We start from the raw sequence: 19,750 nt of genomic DNA on the forward strand, positions 1-19,750 counted from the left end.
TTCTACCACTGAGCTATAGTCCATCCCCTGAAGTGGAAGCATCCACTCTTACACATGCAGAGGTTTGCTTCAGAGCATGGAAGAGTAAAAACTTGATGCCACCACCCTCAGAGGAGCATATGCCCCCTTGTTTCTGTATGAAACCTTCCTAATTGGAAGGATGCATGGCCAGAGCAGTGCCTCATGCAGAAACACAACAGACAGCCTCCTATGAAGGCATAAGAACATAAGAAGAGCCGTGCTGAATCATATCAAAGGCCTGTTTAGTCCAGCATTCTGTTCCCATGGTGGCCAACCAAATGCCACAATAGCACCCTCCTGCTTGTGTCCCCCAACAACAACTGGCATTCAAAAGCCATACTGCTTGATACTGGAGGTAATATATAGCCATCATGATTAGTAGACCTTGATCACTTTACCCTCCATGATGAATTTATCTAATCCGCCTTTGAAGCTATCCAAGTTGGTGGCTGTCACCACACCTTGTGGCAGCAAATTCTAGATCGCTCCCACATCCCTGCTCGCTTCCTACTTTAATCGCTTTTGAGGAGTGCTTGTTTACTTGGGAAGTTAGGGTTGGTAAGATCAGAAAAAGGGGGTGATTTTGTTATGTCTTTGCTCAGGGAATGATTGCATGATCCAAACACACCTGGTGCAAGACAGTGCAGAATTTCCAGCCCTTGCATCATTCAAAGACTCCTGCATAGAAACACATTGTGCCCCCTTGCTGGAACTCTGTCAGGGAAGGGACTGCCATTCTGTGGCACATCATGTGCTTTGCATAGAGAATGTTCCAAGTTCAATTCCTGGCATCTCCCATAAGAATGTCGAGGTAGCAGGTGATGGAAAATACCTTCTCTGCTCCAAACCCTGGAGAACTACTGCCAGTCAGAGCAGAATTTCCAGCTCCCAGTGGAGGCTGAATGGGAAGGACACATGCAGAGATGTTGCGGCCACCCTCCTCCACAAGGGTCACCAGAGAAGCCTTTATTTATTTAATTCACTTATCTCTTGCTGCACACTTGCAGTTCTCTGGTGGCCCATCAGAGTATTCCAAAGCATGCCATTTGGGAATGGCTGAACTGTAAACAGTCTTACTTGTGTTCTTTCTTTTGCTCATTGCTTCGATTTCTAATCAGAAATGCTGTTTCCTTTCATTCTTCTTTGTACAGTTACTACAACACCAAGTCAGTCCTTCTCTGCCTGGGGATCACAGCAATGGTATGCCTTTCCGTCACGATATTCAGTTTCCAGACCAAGGTGAGCAAAAGCATCTCAGTAGGGCCCCACCCACCCCCACCCCACACTCTGCTACCCAATTTTGCCACTTCATTTGCAGGCATAGAAGTCTTATTTGTTTATTTGGAGTTCTCAAACTGGTTTACATTGTCAAAAGGTGTCATACAAACATTGTTTCAATGGAGTTGTTTACGGTCACAGAAGGGGCAGGCTTCATGAGTAGATCTTTGACCCCTGAACAAAGGAACAGACTCCCTCACTTTACACCTGATTGTATACAGGTTCTGGTTGTCTTGGGGAGCAACCCCTTCCTGGAAGTAACCACTCCTCCACCCCCCACACACAAGACCAAATTTAGGAATGGATCAGATAATGCCAGGCCAGGATGACAAGGCTGCTCCTGCCACACAGTTCTTCCCTCTCTGACTCGACAGGGTCATTTTGGCAATGTTTCAGGTGGGGGGCAAAATGGGGCAAAGCCTTATGAATTTACTGTCAGCAGCCCACTTCATAGGCATGGCATTTTGTATTACCCAGAAGCCCCAAGAGATCAATGCTACGTGATGACATAGCATTGTTCTGAGCAGACTTCTAGGTAATTGGGGGAACCTTTTGCTTTCCAACATGCATACACCATTTTGAGTCACATTTTTTTGTAGACAGATGTAGCAGGGGCAAATGCCACTATGAGCTAGGCCCAAATTCAGCAGGGGCTGAGTTCAGACTGTATTGGGGGTGAGACTTTTATTCCCATTTCTGAATTTGCCCCATCACTAGTCCTGGACGTTTATAGTATAAGGGTTTATAGTTAAACCTGGAAGTGATAGAGAGCTTGTATAAAATGTCTCAGTCTAAGTCCAGGGAATTCTTGGTGTGCGGTATAACTGGAGAAGGAAGGATGAGTTCACCTCTGGGTATGAGATTAAGTAGCAACTGTCTAATAAACGCTGTATTTATATATTAGCTGCATGCCTTATATGTTCCCTGGAAGCTGGGGAAGAGGCTCAAATGCATCCATTCAGCATACGCTAATACAATGGTGGCCTCTTGTTTGCTCCGACAGTACGACTTCACCTCTTGTCAGGGCGTGCTCTTTGTGATGCTGATGGTGCTGTTGTTTAGCGGGATCATCCTGGCCATCATGCTCCCTTTCAAATACGTAAGTCTCATCTTGTATCTGCCAACAGAACCAGATCCATGGCACACATCCTTCCATGTGCAATTTCTCCAGACCCCGTGGGACAGTGAGGTGCAGGGCCAAAGACTGCACAAAGTGTTGTCTGCGCTGCCCAGTCACAGCATTAAAATGGAGGCCAAAGGGTCATCTTTTTTACCCTTCTGCTCTCTATCAGTTCCCCATGGTCACTGTTCAAGTTCAACCTTCACAACCCAGACCTCCAGACAAAAGAGACAGCAGTTTTACTACAGAGAGAAAAGATGCTTGAAGAGCAAAGAGCTCCACAAGATACAAGAAAGTGCGCCAGGCCACACACCAGAGTGGAAAGAGACCCCCCTCCTTCCTGGTCACTAGGCAATCACTGACATAAAATATGGTTCCCAGTCAGACTCTGAGAAGGAGAAAATGCACCAATGGTTCCCAGGGGAACGGTATTGGTGGCTGCCCCACATGCTGTTTTTAGATGATGAATAATGAAGACTTTTCTGGAATTCAGAGGCTTATATACTCCCACATCCAAAGAACATACTTCTATAAATAGATGCTCCCTCACATTAGAAGGGCTACAACAAAAAGGAATACATTATGGCTGTCACAGTTATCAGACAACTAACTGGAAAATGGTTAAGAGGAATGCTTCCTTACATCAGAAAGGATCACAATCTACTTCCAGGATAGCAATTGAGGGCCAGTTCTTTTACATGTGACAACCACCCCACGTGGCCATTATTATACTGTGCTGAGCCATTAGGGTTGGCATCATGAAACCACAAGCAGAGGCTACCACTTCTGGAATAGGACTTCTCTGCTCGCCCTCTCCTCCCTCACTCCTCCTTGTGCACCCTCCAAATCTCCTCCAGAGGGGAGGCGATAAAAGATGCATTTAATGATCCATGTAGTTTGGCCACCAGTCTTCTTGCTATAGGGTATATAACCAGATTGTGTTGCCCCATACTCCCATTTGGATGATATTATGGGCATTTCTCCCTTAGGCAAAAGTATGAAAATGCACATTTTAGGGGGATTTGCGCATTTTCACAAGTATGAATTTGTGCAGATTTGAATTTGTGCAAATGCGAATTTGCATAATTCAGGAAATTGGGGGGAAAAATCCAATTATGACAACGAGTAGATGATGGAACGAAAGGCACCTGACAATCCATGAAGCGCAGATGGAATGGATTTATACAGTCCGTATGTCCCTAGTATGGATGGTTTATAATCTTTCATTTGTGTTCTCACTGTTCTTTTCTGAACACGCTCGCCCTGTAACTTCCCAGTCCTTATCTCAGGTTTTTTTTTTGCTGTACTGATGCATCTATTTCCCGATCTTGCTCTTTCCTGCAACTGAAAGGTTTGGCGCTGGGCTGTGTTTACTGTTCGGTTGTTCATGAGTGAGAACTGATTGTGGGAGGGAGTGGGAGAAATGGCAAAGAAGGCAAAGAGGTTGGAATCTCTCAGTCACTGATTCCCTACCATGGAGATTGCAATTTGTTATCATCAGGAGCTGCTAGATACTGGAAGATGTTGATAAACAGGGTGAGTTAGGCTAACCCCCATTAATCACTATGAACTTGGCTTGTTTGCTTGGTTTCCAGGTTGGACTAGGCTTACCATTACCCCCCTTGTCTATAACCGTTTTAAGCACCTGATTATCAAAAGAACATTTTTGGCCTTTGATTCTCACACCCTCCTTTATTCAGGCCAGAATAAACTGAACCTTGAAGCCTCACTGAAGCATTGAGCTTTGCAATAGAGCTACCTTCTAATGCAAATTATTATCTAAAACGCATTTACATGTGAAGTCACAGTGGGGAAGATGAGGACCAAGTGACCTGTGTGCCTGCTCAGTCTGCTGTCCAGGTTGATGGTCAACTTGGACCCTTGCTTGACCTTCTTACTATGGTTCTTGACCTTTAAGGAAATAGAAAACACTTATGTGTCCCAAAACAGATGAGAAAATATTTCAGGTGCCTGAAAAAACTTTTATTTCGCCCAGTGAGTTTTGGAAAGGACTTCCCTTCCTCAGGGGCTGCTTATCTTTCTCCAGTGCTCAAGAATTGTAAGACTGAAGAAGCATTGGGAAAACTCTTTTGGGCCTATTTGGAGAAAGATAAGTGGCCTCTGAGGAAGGAAAGTCCCTTCTGAAATGTATTGGGTATAATAAATGTTTTTTTCAGGCACCTGAGAATATTTTCTCTTGATCTTTAAATCAGACTTGCACTACACAGCCTTTCAAACAGAGGCCACCTTCAAATTGATGACCGTCCTGTGATAGCCCTTCAAATACAGCACTGTCCTCTATAAAGTAGGCACCCTGTCCCCAACATGCCCCCTGTCTTTCTACTCCATCACAAACCAGGGATGGGACACTCTGGCTTCTCTGGCATGCAGGGAGTGCAACCATCACAACCACTTCTTTGAACCTATGCCCTATATTGGGGGTGGGGAACATGTGGCCTTACAGATGTTGTTGGACTAGAGCTCTCATCAGCCCTAGCCAGCATAGCTAGTGGTGGGGATGGTGGGAGTTGCAGTCCAACATCTGGAGGGCCACATGTTTCCCAGCCTGCCAGACATTGTAAGGGTAATCTATTTTTTTCATTTATCACAACTGTAACTCAGGCCTAAGTCTACAGAAATAGCAGATAAAGTGGTAAAATTGTTCCTGGTGGATCACATGGTGAAGGATTGCATGTCAGAATGCTTGCCACATTGAGGAAAGGGGAGAATCTGAGACAGACAAATAGGTCCTCATTGGACTTAGAGACAGGGATGTATGAGAATTCAGTTTCAGTTCATGAGGCATCAGAATTGGGCCCATTAGCAACCCTGAATGTGAACACAACAGGAGAAGGGGTGCCAGAAAAATCTGCAACAGAACCAAATGAGTGCGAATTTTTATGAATCTGACCCGCAGGTTCCACAGCACACCCACTGTCAGGTGGATTCTGTGGACTTGCAGACTGTTTTTCTAACATTCAGGAATTTTGCACAAATTCAGTAATAGAAAAATTTGCATTTTTTAAAAAACAGACAAAAATGGATATTTCCCCATAACCTAAAGCACGAAAATTCGCATTTGGGGAGGGGGGATTTGCATGTTTTTGCATGCACAAATTTATGCAAATTCAGACACTAAAAAAAAAAAAAGATTCTAACAATGAGCATAAAATGAAACAAAAGGCACCTGACTATCTGCAAAACATAAGGATGGATTGTACACAATCCGTACATCCCTAAACAGGAGTGCATTTGTTGTCCAAATCTCACATATTCCCGAGCTTGACATCGCATTCGAACAATGCATTGGCTAGAAAAATGTGTATTTTGGAGGGGGGAAAAAAAGCATTTTCATACTTTAGTCAAAGGCAGACTTGAGCATTAAAAATGTACACCCAAATGTGCACCTTTCCCATTAAAAAAAACCAAGTTCACCTTTGGGAGGTGAGCAAACTGAGCTTCAAGGTGGAAACTGGAGAACTCAAGAAGCTCCATCCTCACGGATTCTCTCAGTGGAGAACCTCGAGAAGCTCCATCCTTGCTGATTCCCTTATCCCTGCTTGGAGATGCTTCTTGGGTTCAGACGCCCAGGGCTCCAAGAAATGGATCTGCCCAGTGGCATCTGGTGACTCCAGTTCTGGAGGGGTGGTGCTTTTGTTCTTTGTTTTAGTTACCACCAGCCAAAGCTCTAAAGGTGCTATGCAAAGTGCTGAACCCATTTTGGGGATAAAGCTCAGCACCTTGGATAGCACCTTCAGAGTTTTGGCGGAACCACTGCCCCTCTGGAACTGGAGTCAATAGCTGCCATTGGATCTGCCCCAAACATTACAATGCTTACAAATGTCTCCTCATCCCCATTTCTTCCTTGATTGTGCAGTTTCCAATGAATTGGTCTTGTTTCTGAACTGGAAATGCTGCACGAGGAATTTATCCATTGCTCTGTTCTTTAATTGAAATTTTGTACAGACCACAGTTAAAACACAGTTCACCTCAGCTTTCAGCTCATTTGTGTCTCCCCCCACCCCCATGTGCCTGTGTGCTTTAAAGAAAAGTGCACAGAACAAAATGAGCAAACAACAGTCTTGATCTGATTGTGCGCATCATTGCATCAAGATTCTTTCTGGTGGCATTTGGCCAACGTTCAGGAACGCAGCAGTAAAACATTGCACAAAAAGAATCTTGATGCAATTATATATAATCACAATAAAACTGGTGCGTTGTGACTTTAAAAAAAAAAAAAAGCGCGTACGCGAATGGCGGCCCCCATAGGGAGCCGCCATTCACGTTCCTTATTAGGAAATAGCGTTGCCCTTATTTTCGCTGTAGTCTACGTAAACATTTACGTAGACTACAGCGACCAAATAAGGAACGGGAATGGCGGCTCCCTATGGGGGCCGCCATTATCCGTACACTCTTTTTTTTTTTTAAAGTCACCCGTGATAGGCTACGTGACGATTCACGTAGCCTATCACGGCTGACTTTGCAAATCTAGCCGTGATAGGCTACGTGAATCGTCACGTAGCCTATCAGGGGGCGTTTTTGTTTTTTTTTCCTTTCATTGCAATGGCGGCGGCGGCAGCCGGTCGAAAGACCGGCTGCCGCTCCCGCCTCGCTCGAACACCCGCCGAACCGCCGGCCGGACCAGCCACCGGGAGGGACATTCGGTGAAGGTAAGTCCCGTCCCAGGGGGGGGCCGGGGGGGATTTCTCCCCGAAACTTGTTCGGGGGGCCGAACACGTTGGCGCTCGGCCCCCCGAAGTTTCGGGGAGAAATTCTCCGCCATCCCTACTAGGATCTCAGGGCAGCATACAGATAAAATCAATTTAAACAGTGTAAAACAATACATAATTTAAATAGCTAAAAACATCTTCAGTCATTAAGCTAGCTCATACCAATTTTAAAATCTAAAACAATAACACAATGTGCAAACTCAGGGAATCCAATTGTTTGCTTTGGGGTGTCATAGTCCATTGTACCATCAAGCGGTTGATGTTAATGAATGCATACCAAATACAGGCTTCTGTATATGGCATACTAATTGCACCAACAAGTACTTAATGATTAGGTACCAACAGAATATAAAGGAAATTGAGGGATGATGTGAACATGGGGAAGGTGCAGCTTGGAATCTTTCTGAGGGCTGTTCATCCTACTGCAGGCAGCTTCACTCAATGACTCACGCGTGCGACAGCCCATCAAAGATAGAACACTTCTGACTGAACTTTCACATCAGCTCACATCACCCCAAGTGCAATGCTTCGCAGTGGAGTTAGCTCTCACCCTGAGCTGCCAGTCATCAAGTGTAACCACGCGTGTGTGAATCAGCCTTGTGGCAACACATTTGGGGGTCCTTCTGCCTAAGGCAGAAATCAGTTTCACAGTATTACACAGATGGGGTGGTGTGGGTTAAGCAAGAGTCCCTTATTCTTAACCTTTCCCCCACCGTCTTTTGAGAAGTTGTTTAGACAAGAGCAAAGCAAATAAATAGCCTTACTCAGTTCCCCGTCAGCTTTTAGTGGCCTCTTATAGTTCAAGATACCTTCTTATACACACACACACACACACACACACGTGCGTATGCCAGGAGTCCCTGCTCTAGAAAGAGCTGTATTTAGTTTCCAGTTATCATTGATCAAGTTCACCTTTCAGTTCATTGTCACATGACACTTGGTCACCAGCCTGTGGCTGAAAGAGAGTCTAAGGGAGCAATCCTATGTGGATCGATGGTCGCCTCTGACTGCCTATCCAGTGCAAGGCGGGAGGAGTGGTGAGGAGCGGATCTCCTCCTCGGTCTCCCTGCTCTGCTTTCATGGCTAGACAGCCCATTTTGGCTATTTAGCCATGGGACCTCAGAGCGCAGGAAGCGGTGGCCATATGACACATAGGGTGTGTCATACTGGCATTTCTGACCTCCCTGCCTCGCCCCGCCCCCGGGAACACCCCATTTTCGCCACTCTGCACTGCTGTTATGAGTTATGTTATGCTGTTATGATCAGCAGGCTGCCTACGAGGTGGCGCAGGAGGGGGTGGAGGTGGGTTCCCCAGGAACCGACCTATCCTATGGCTGTCTAGCCGCTGACTAGCAGCCATAGGATTGCGCCTTAATGAGACCAGGACTAGAGATATACAGGAATTTTGTTCCTGTTCACACAACATGTGAACATGTCCTGTTCCCATGTTCACAAACTGAGCAGGAGCACTTTTTTTTTCAAGAAATGTTCCCAAATTTGTTTGTGTTCAAAAAATGTAAAAAAATGCATACATTGAAATGCACACATTGAAATGCACATTTTCCCCAAAATATGCACTTTCGCATTTAAATTAATGGGGGAATGCCATGTGCACAGTTTTGAAAAATAGTCACAGAAATGTGCATGTCTCCCATTCAAAGCAGCTGAAAAGGAAATCAAAAACTAAAATGAGAGCAAACCAAAACAAGCTTCAAAGTGATTCACAGAGTTTAGATGAGCTTGACAATTGCTGGCTCTCCCAGCCCTAACAAGGACAACATAGAAATCTCTTCCCTTCATGATGCTCACTTGGTTCTTCCCCCCACCCCACCCTTAAGAAATATTGTTTACTTTGGGTCAGGTGAGCCTACCTGTCCCTTTGGTCCCTACAGACAGCTGGCCATCCACCTTCCTAGGTGGGCTGCATTGTTTCCATCCTTCTACCTTATTCAGCTGACCAATCTCTCCATCTCTTTCCTTATAGGTACCGTGGCTCCAGGCCATTTATGCCGTGCTGGGTGCAATTGTATTTACTATGGTAAGCAAGCTTAACTCATCTGTACAGCACATTTCTCTTTCCCACCTTGGCAGTGAGAATTCATAGAGGTTAACAGGTGAGCAGGGCGCCCTGTGTTCCCAGATAGCCGTTCATGGCTATAGGCAGGCAGAGCCGCTCTTTGTATGTTATGCATTTCTGCTTATATTATATTCCAATCTGAAAGGTTTGTGTTCATCCTTGAACGTTCTGGATTCAATCTCAGTGGTGATGGGCAACCCCAACCTACCCCCAGCCCCATCTCAATGGCTACTAGTCCTGATGGCTATATGTTCCTCCAGCATGGGAAGTAGTATGCCTATGTATGCCAGTTGCTGGGGAACATGGGTGGGAGGGTGCTGTTGCCCTCATGTCCTGCTTGTGGGTTTCCTGTGCGCAACTGGTTGGCCACTGTGTGAACAGGACGTTGGATGAGATGGACTCTTGGCCCAATCCAGCAGGACTCTTCTTATGTTTTAATTCAGAATTCGGAAACCCAGTCATGCATCCATTGATGTCATTTGGGACTGTGACATGCCTCGAACACTTCCCATCCCTAAGTCTGGCATGACCTGCTCAGGAACCCCACTCCTTTCCCTTCCCCCAAACTTACCTTATAGTGGATGTGGTGAAGCTGCTGCAGCAACAAGGTCTCCCTGGAAGCCACTGAGTGAGTCCTTCCTTGGTGGTTTGAATGCATGCATCAACACAAGTGCCCGAGGAGTAAGAGGGCCTGGGAAATGCATTTCTCCATGGCACCTTAGTTCATATGGACTCAGCTGCCTAGAGAACTATGTTTCCTAGGCTTGTACCCGAGAAGCTGCTGTTGCAGCATTCTAGGCATCAGGAAAGGAAGGAGGCCTGCTTAGAGACCTTGCCACAGCTGCCCCCCCCACCAGCGAGAGCTCAGAAGGGAGGAACAAGACACAGAGAGAGGGCTTGCAGTGGCAATGGCAGGCATGTAAACCAGGGCAAGCCAGGTCCAAATTCAGAACAAGCACCTGGGCTCAGCTTCGTATTGGGCGGAGACTTTCTGAAGCAGAGAAGCTTGTCTTCCAAATTTCCCTCCAGCTCAGTTCATCAGCTTCTAGTTTTGTGGCACAAACAGTGCACATTCAGGCGGAATGAACTAGGTGCCCCATACACTGTGGGAAAGACCTAAGAGCCTGGCTGTGCGTTAAATTCATCGCTTCAAAACTAGGCATCTGCAAGTGTGGGGAAGCCGGGCTCTGATTACTGAGTATCCTGAAGAGACAGGCAGAGAAGCCTGGATGGAGGGGAGACGAACCCATAAGGAAGCAGGAGCTGCTGGCCTCCTCTGTGTTTATCTCTGCTTATCCCTCTGCTTCCCACAGCTAATTGTCCCTCAAGGGTGAGGTTGATGGGGAGGGGAGGACAATTGGCTGCTAAAGGGAGTGAGGTAATAGCAGAGATAATCAGTGGACTCAGCCAGTGGGCTTGCCTGCCATCCCCTCCAGCCTTCCCTGCCTGTCTCTAGAGGAGCTTCAGGGATCTCAGCAGCCAGATTCGGGCTTAGACACACCTGGCTATTTTTGAAATGAGCGCGTTCATTTTATTTAGCACACAAATGCGTAGTGTTTGAGCCAACGGCTTAAGCAATAAGAGCAACACTTCGGATGTGTTTGGAGAAGTGGTGGGCAATTTACAGGGGTCAGGGGGCCACACTGCCAACCCAGACACCGTTGTGGGCCACCCCCCTTACCCCACTGCAATTTGGCCGTGCAGCAGCAGGGGGACAAGGCACTTTTAAAGGGAAAATTGGTGGCTTACTGCTGAATGTTGGTGGTCTGGTGGCGGTAGCAAAATGGGGCTATTTAAATTTTACTTTAAAATAGCCCCTTTTTGCTGCCACCGCTGCTGCACCACCAAAATTCAGCAGCACCCCACCACTTTTCCCATTAAAAGGGGCTATTTTTCAGTGCCATGGCAGGCCAAGCGGGGACCACAAAAAGGGCCAGGGGGGCCTCATGTGGCCTATATGCTGCATCCTGCACGCTGTCCACCCCGATACAGTCAGGATTCAGATCTTTAGAGGATTCAGATCCTAGGGTAGTAACATCCAATGTTAGTCTTACATAGCATAAACCCATTGAATTAACAAGTTAGTCACAAATAACTTAAGCCCTATTCCCTTCATGCTGGCTGGGGAAGGTGAGGACTTTTTTTTTTCTATCTAAACATGCACAGGATTGCATTTTTATTATAGCAACTTTATAAGGTAGGTGAGTATTATTATCCCCATATTTGCAGATGCGCACACTGTGTGCAAGGTTGAGATAAAATGGCTTCACGTGAGGTCATGGCTATGGTGAGATTTGAACTCGCAGCAGTCTTATACCACTTCAACTGCCATGGCTTCCCCCAAAAGGATCTTGGGGACTGTTCTTTGTTGAAGGCGCTGAGAATGCTCTGCTAGAGTTCCTTGGGTACTGTCTTTCAGATCTACAGTTTGGAGAGTTCTCTGGGAGAGGAAATGACCGTTAAGCTAGTTCAAGGCTGTATTCACTTTTTCTGAAATTTGCAATGGAATTCTCCAATCAAAAAACGTGTACAAAAATGTGCATCTTGGGGGAAATAATGTTCAAAAATGCATTATATTAGGAAAATTGCTGGCAAACGTGTATATTAGGCAACAAGTCATACAAAAAGTCATGTACTGGAAGAAATGTGCACAAAAACACTTATGAATTTTCATGTGAACTTCTTCAAAAAAATTCTTAAAGTGCAGGATGAATCAAATTTAAGATTGGAAAAATATATATTAAAAAATGGCCCACCAATCTGGTTTTTTTTGTCCTTCTCAACCAGTTGTCAGGTTTTTGTGTGTATGCAAAAGCCAGAAATGCAGGCTATTGTCTGAATGATTATTATTTTCTCAGTAAAACCTGAGTTTTTTTAGTCAAAGGGCCTGTCTTCATGGGTAATTTGCTGTGGATTGGGACCGTTTGGAGGTCCTTTGTGGCACATGACATTGTGGCCAGTCAGCAGCCACCCCAGAGTTTACCTGTGGGAATTTTTGCAGAGTACTTTTACTGTTTTTTCTTTAATTCTGCTCCCCTACAGTTCAGCTGCTATGTGCCCATCCCTCCACTGTAAATTCAGTATGATTGGGTGTTCTTAGGGAAATGCCTTTCACCTGGCTGTGACCTTGGTAACCTAGGCAACTAGAGTAACTATCCTGCCTTTCCAACCCATCAAAGCACTAGAGCGCTCCTCCATGCCTTCAGAGTCACCCTGCACTTCCTTTTCACCAGTGGGAGTAACTAGCCTCCATTTCCCAGCCTGTCCCCATTGAGAGTCATGATTATGTGCTTCTCTGATGCTTGTGTTATTTCTCTGCACAGAGGGAAAGGGCTGCACTTGAACAAAGAGCAGAACTCCCACCAAAGGGTAAACACAAGTAGGGATGTCAGAGAATTCCGCCACAGATCTTGGTGAGGCCAAATGCCAGTACATTCAGCCCCCCGAACTCCATGGCAGAACAGCCTGCCCCCCCGCCCCCCCGCGGATCCCCCCCAGGATGAGACTCACCTGGGGCGGATCTTCCGGGTGGCGGTGGCTCCGGAGGCGGCAGCGGTGGCGGCCGGTCTTCCGACCGGCTGCCGCCGCCGCCATTTCCACTCTGGTAAAAAAAAGAAAGAAAGAAAAAGAAAGAAAGACGTGATAGGCTATGTAAAGATTTACGTAGCCTATCATGACTAGGTTTACAAAAAAAAAAAAACGACGTGATAGGCTACGTAAATCTTTACGTAGCCTATCATGGCTGGGTCGGTTAAAAAAAAAAAACGCATATGCAAATGGCGGTGGCTACGGCTGCCGCCATTTGGGTTCCTTATTTTTGCCCTCTTAATCTATGTAAATATTTACGTAGACTATGATGGCGAAAATCAAGGGGAATGCAAATAGCGCAGTGGGTGCTATTTGCGTCCCTTTTTGATTCCCCGTTTTAGCCTACGTAAAGATTTACGTAGGCTAAAACGGGGAATCAAAAAGGGACGCAAATAGCGCCCGCTATGCTATTTGCATTCCCCTTTATTTTCGCCGTCTTAGTCTACGTAAATATTTACGTAGATTAAGAGGGCAAAAATAAGGAACGCAAATGGTGGCGGCCGTAGCCACCGCCATTTGCGTACGCAGGTGTTTTTTTTGTTTGTTTTACCCAGAGCCCTCCGTGGCCGGAAATCCGGCTGCAGACGGCTCTGGCCTGGCTGGGCCTGGGCGGCTGCTCCGCAGAGCTGCCACGGAGCACAGACGGCTATGGAGGATTCCGGGGGGGAGGAACGGAGCGCCTCCCCCCCCGGCGAGGATTCCGGGGGGAGGGACGGAACGCCCCCCCCCCACCATCAACATAATCCGCGAACAGGTAAGTGACTTTCGTACATCCCTAAGTTACACAAGCTCAGCATCCCTACTCGGAAGTAAGGGAATAGCTGAGTGCCCCAGTTTAATTTTTAATTTAATTTGCTCCATATCAAATTTTTTGAGGGTGCCAGGTTGGGGAAGTAACTGGTTGTCTCCTCGCATATCACTGAGCATGGAAAGGGGGGCTGTGGCGGGAAGCAACCCTGTTATTCTCAATGGGTGCTGCTTCGCTGCTGCTGCTGCCTCTGCTGGCACCTCCTCTCCTCCCTCTCCTCCATTATTTAGTTTTCACTGTATTATCCCATTGATACAGTGAAACAGTGAAATAGCAAGCCTGCAGACTCCCGCTCCTGGCTGCCTCCTCTCTCTAGATAGCTAGTACTTGAAACAGTGCTGCTCCAATTTTCTCAATGGAAAAAGACACTTCAGATTCTCAACTGGAGGAAAGCAGACAACATAGGCTGCAAACTGTGAATGGGTGAAGCAGCTAGATTACTGTACTTACTTCCTGGAAGTGTGCAACTGGGGTTTTATGACTGGGCAACACAGGCTGCAGACTGTTGTTAATGGGTGAAGCAGCTAGATCCCTGTATTTACTCCCTGGAAAAGGAGAAAAGGGGTGGGAGCTCTAACTCTCTCACTGTTGGCTGGAATGGGGTGAAATTGCGTTGGTGGGGTGCTCTCATGGAGAGCCTTCAGAAGCTGTCGGGGATAATAATGTGGTAGCCAGCAGGGGGAGCCTGGACAGGGGTGGGAAACAAGTCTCTCTCATTGGTTGAGCAGCCCCTGCTGGGTTGATGATGTTCAGTTCCACTCCCCCCACCCAAACTGGAAGTATGTTGCTTTCAAGCGCTGTGTGACATGAACATCCAGATAATATTCCAACGTATTTCTCATTCTGTTGTCGTAAAGATCTCCCCAAAGTCATCAGCAACATTTTCATTTAGTGCACATGACTGAAGCTGGTAGTCCGAATACATGCACTAATAGGGTGGGTAACTGAGTTAAGAACAAAAGGACATAAGAAGAGCCCTTCCGAAGCAGACCAAGGGTCCATCTAGTCCATCTTTCTGTTCACACAGTGGCCAACCAGCTGTCAACCAGGAACCCACAAGCAGGACATGAGCGCAACAGCACCCTCCCACCCATGTTCCCCAGCATCTGGTGTCCATAGGCTCACTACCTCAGGTACTGGAGGTAGCACATAGCCATCAAGACTAGTAGCCCTTGCCTTTTCCTCCAGGAATTTGTCCAACCCCTTTAAAAGCCATCCAAATTGGTGGCCATCACTACATCCGAATTCCATAGTTTAACTATGCGCTGTGTGAAGAAGTCCTTCCTTTTATCTGTCCTGAATCTCACACCAATTGGCTTCATGAGCTGACCCTTTTGGGTCCTAGTATTTTAAGAGAGGGAGAAAAATGTCTCCCTATCCACATTCTCCACACCATGCATAACTTTGTACACCTCTATCTAGGGATGTACGGACTGTGTAAAATCCGCTCCATCTGTGTTTCACAGATTGTTAGGTGCCTTTTGTTCCATCATCTGCTCAGACAGATGTGATTTTTTTTTCCATCTTGTGGAAAAAATGCGTAAATAATTATGTAAGTATTTACATATTTTACCTTAGTACATAACATTTAGCATATTGTCCCCCATTCCATTTAATGTTTCCTCAGCAGAAATGTAAGTATTTTCCTATGGATTTATATGCGTAAATTTCAGGAAAGTAAAAAAGAAATCATCTCATAGTCCACAGACTACACGCAGCCTGAGGGGGGTGCTCCACAGTGGATTCCGCAGGTCGGATTCTTAGAAATCCAAGCTCATTTTAGTCCATCTCGAATTTCTCCAGCATCCCTACCTCTATCATGTCTCCCATTACTAGGGATGGACGGAACACTTACCTTCCGTTCCGTTCTGTTTCCGCTGGGGGGGGAAGAGCTCCGTCCCATCCCCCGGAATCCTCAATAGGGGGGGAGGCGATCTGGTCCTCCCCCCCAGAATCCTGCCTGGCCGGCTCCACTCCGCAGCCAAGCCGCAGAGCCACCGGCCGGCTCTGGCTATCCGCAGCCGGACATCCAGCTGCTGGGCAGCCCTGCAGGGACGCAAATGGCAGCTGTCGTAGCCACCACCATTTCCGTCCCTGTATTTAGCCATGATAGGCTACGTAAATATTTACATAGCCTATCACGGCGGGGGGAGGGAAACCCAGCATGCGCAAATGGCAGTAGCCGCCGCCATTTGCGTATGCTGGGTTTTTTTCTCCCTGCCGTGATAGGCTATGTAAGTATTTACGTAGCCTATCATGGCAGGAGGGAAAAAACCCAGCGTACGCAAATGGCGGTAGCCGCCACCATTTGCGTATGCTGGTTTTTTCCCCCCTGCTGTGATAGGCTACATAAATACTTATGTAGCCTATAACGGCCTCCGCAGGGATGCAAATGGCGTCCCTGCGTTAGCCGTGATAGGCTACGTAAGTATTTACGTAGACTATCACGGCTATGAAGAGGAAGCGAATGGCGGCTGCAGGACGGCCGCCATTCGCAAAGTAGCGCGGACGGGAGCAGGTAAGTGCTCCGTTTTGTGCGCCTTTCGTGGGTTGGGGGGGCGGGGGCTTCATTCCGCGACGGATTTCGGGGGGCTGAATGCACTGGCATTCGGCCTCACCGAGATCCGTCGTGGAATTCTCTGACATCCCTACCCATTACCCTCCTTTTCCCAAGCTAAACAATCCCAGCTGTTGTAACCTTCTCTCATAGGGGAGATGCTCCAGCAGCCCCTTGACTTCAGCCACAGCGTATGAGTTCACGAGTGTGAGACTGCATTATAGTTGTGTGTGTGTGTTTTTCCCAATAGCTAGAAAGCCAAACACAGAGAGAGAGAGTGGTGTGTGTTGTTTTTCAACACTTCTTTCCAGCACCAGTGTTGTTTTTCTTCGCTGATAAAAGTCGCAAAAAGCACACACACACACACACACACACCAGTTTCAGCTCAGTTTCATCCATTTCCATTTTGTCATCTCTGCTTGCTAAGTCTGGGAAGTTTGAATCCTGGACTTAGGCATTTGCTCAGTGATAGAGAAGATATACTAATATATGAGCCAATGTAAGCTAATGGCCCAGTGCCCTCAGCCAACAAGGTTATCATGCCTTTGCTTTCTGTAACCATGTTAACAGCACTGGAATAAACTGGCTTGCAATTTCCACTTCCAAAGAAAACAGGGTTGTTCCCCTGCAGCTTCCTGATAAGTGCACTTTGCACCGCTGATAACCCATGATTTATCAAGTAACTAAACCACAAGTATGAATCTCAGCCTTTGCCAAGCGTTTTAACTAGGCTTTAAGATACAACAACGAAGCAAAACTTAAACAAAAGAAAACCACAGTGCGAAGATTTGATTAGACAAGCCTTCCCCGATCTGTTGTCCTCCAGATGTGTTGGGGTTGTAGTCCAACACATCTGGAGAGCACCAGCTTGGGAAACGCTGCATTAGAAGAACATGTTGCACAGGGGTAGATTGCACTAAATGAATAAATCAAAGAGGAGCTCAAGCAAGCAAAGGGCCTTCCCCCCCCCCCCTTCCAGTAATTGCTTCTTTCTGGAACAATGCAGGAAACCTAAATATGGTTGTAGGGGTGTTCTTAGTGGTCACTGGGTTCTAGCCGTCACTGACATCTAGGCCATAGACCAGGAGTGGGTAAACTTCCAGGGGTCCAGGGACCAATTTGCATTTCACAGAATGTACCACAGCCCCCCGCCCCCCACATACACACACACTCTAGTTTGAATTGCTGCTGTCAAATGTGGCAGTGGCAAAAAAGAGCCCCCTTTCCCCTTTAAACAAAGCGTATAGGGAGCATGTGCCTTGTTTTAATGTACAATCGCCCGGAGAGCTTCAGCTATTGGGTGGTATAGCAATGCAATAAATAAATGAATAATTGCACTCCCAAAAGCCCCCAGAGAGCCCAAATTTGCATTCAAACAAATGATCTTGAAGTGAAAATGCAGCTTCCCCACTAGGAATGGACGAACTCACATCCACCCACACCGTGCGCTGCTCACCGAACCCCTGCCGCCAGCCACCTGCTGCTGTTTGCTGTGTGAGCCACTGTGTGGCCTGCAGGTGCCTGGTGTGTGGCCTGCAGCCACCCAATCCCTTGCCAAACCACTGTTTTGAGAAAAAATGGAGGCTCGGGTTTTTCTGTAACTGTGATGTTGCATAAATGGTGGCTGTAAAGGGGCCATTTACCCAACAACACAGATGTAAATGGACCGTATTGCCTGTAATGTTGCATGAATGGCCCCTGTTGAATACATGGCAGTGGAGATGGCTGCGCTTGCCCGACTTGGCACATGCCAAGCCTGGCAAACATAGCGGCCTGCGGACTGGAGTCTGAGAAGCCGAGTAGCGGAGAGTCTGCTGGACTCCGCTCCCTTCCCAGACTCCTCCAACATCCCTATTCCCCACCTCCCGCAGCCATTGGTGGAGGTTTAATGGGGGCCACAGAAAAGGTTGTGGCACTTGCAGTTCATGGGCTGCATGTTACCCACCACTGCCATAGAGGGAGTGCATCTTCCCATAGGTTCCTGCCAGTGCCCTGGGATCATCATCTGAGGCCTGACTCCAAGTACCCCCCATAGTGAGGTTTGACGGGGCGGGGGAGAGATATTCATGCACAGGATTTTTCTCTGGTGGCCCCCAAATTGTAAAATGCCTTCCCTAGAGAGGCCCACCTGGAACCAACTTCATTGACTTTTCAGCACCAAAAACCTTAAAAAAAAAATATTTTAAATGCCCTTAAAGCTGCATTTTTAAAATTGCCGTTTTTCGTGCCACTTTAATAATTATCTTGAGCATGAATATGTTCTTCTACTGCTGCATTTTTGTGTTGTTCATTGGCTTTCAGTAGTTTTATTGTGTTGTTTTATCATGTATCTCACCCTGAGAGTTTTGGCTATAGCATAATTCATAAACAGAATAATTAATAATAATCGATAAGTACGATAGTGTGCCAGTGTACAGTATTTCTCAGAGTTGCTATGCGGGATATCACCAAGCCTGTACAAAACTGTCACTCCCATAGGCTGAAAGATGCCAATGAAGGCGAAGAAAGGCAGGAACAATCTACAGGATTCGGTACCTTGACGAGTCCCTTCCAGTTCCTTCTTAGTGTCTCTGTTCTCCCTGAGGGTTGCAGGGACACCCACCCCTGCAGGGCATCTTCTCCTTTGGAGTTCCCCCCTAATTACTCTTTATTTTAGCTCTCAAACAGGTTGGTGAGGGGCTGCAGCTGAGCATTAGAATCCTGAAAGCACTGGCTGCGGCTGGGCTGGGAAAACAGGCTGCCCCTGATCCAGGGAGGATCCTCACTCTTAATCCAAGCCATGGGCTCTGACTAGAGATGTCAGAGGAATCTGGTTAAGGCGGAGAAGCTCGACGAGCTTTTGTTGACTCGCCCCCGCCACCTCCGGACTCCATTCCATCTTCCAACAGCTGGGCCGACTTGGTGCCCAGCGAGTCAGGTCAGCTGGCAGAATTTCCATAACTTTTTTGTGAAAAAAACATTTGCGCAAATTCCGGCTGTAAATTGTACAAATTTGCATAATTTGCACAAATTACAGCCATAATCTGTGTGAATTATGCAAATTTGCACAATTTGTGGCTGTAATATGCACAAATCTCTATTTGAACAAATTATGGCTGAGACCAGAAAAAAATCCATTGAAAGTCCCCAGACCTTGGGGAAACTGTGTGGCTTGGCTCGCAAAAGCAAGCTGAGTCTGGTGCACCGCTGAAGTCCAGTGAACCCAAAAAGCACCGGATTTCCCAGCAACGGACACCCCTAGAGCTGACTCAGAGTTCAGAGAGAAGAGCGGAGCTAGGGAGGGACAAGCGGGTCACGTGTGTGTGTGAAGCTGAACTGCCACCACTAAGAGAGGTACCCAGGAAGTGGCCTGCCCATGGTTTCCCCTCAGCTTGGCCTGTGATCACATTGTATGATGAAAAGAAAAAGCTTTTTCATGAATCCCTGAGAATTGTTTTCTTCCCCAACCTTGGAATTTGGAGTGGGAGGACCACTGGCATCTCTGTAATCCCTTTCTAAGGTCTTCGAGTCACAAAAACGTGATGCTGTTCAAAATGTATTAATCTAAAATAACACCCGTGATGTAAAATCA

The 19,750-nt window shown here is 46.9% G+C and overlaps 2 protein-coding genes across 2 annotated transcripts in view; both read left to right on the forward strand.

The window, feature by feature from the left end:
- Positions 1-19,750, forward strand: part of LOC146353610 (exendin-4) — a 491,914-nt gene that overhangs the window by 289,489 nt on the left and 182,675 nt on the right. The gene's annotated exons all lie outside the window — the stretch shown is intronic.
- FAIM2 (Fas apoptotic inhibitory molecule 2) overlaps positions 1-19,750 on the forward strand; it is a 74,239-nt gene that overhangs the window by 47,938 nt on the left and 6,551 nt on the right. Inside the window, exons 9-11 of the mRNA XM_084829755.1 lie at positions 1,173-1,260; positions 2,303-2,398; positions 9,134-9,187. Of these exons, the coding sequence (XP_084685881.1) occupies positions 1,173-1,260; positions 2,303-2,398; positions 9,134-9,187 (238 nt within the window). The remainder of the gene's footprint in view (positions 1-1,172; positions 1,261-2,302; positions 2,399-9,133; positions 9,188-19,750) is intronic.

The sequence above is a fragment of the Heloderma suspectum genome, chromosome 2, assembly GCF_057233095.1.
Source record: "Heloderma suspectum isolate Gila_16-S chromosome 2, 16-S_ref, whole genome shotgun sequence".
NCBI lineage: Eukaryota > Metazoa > Chordata > Lepidosauria > Squamata > Helodermatidae > Heloderma > Heloderma suspectum.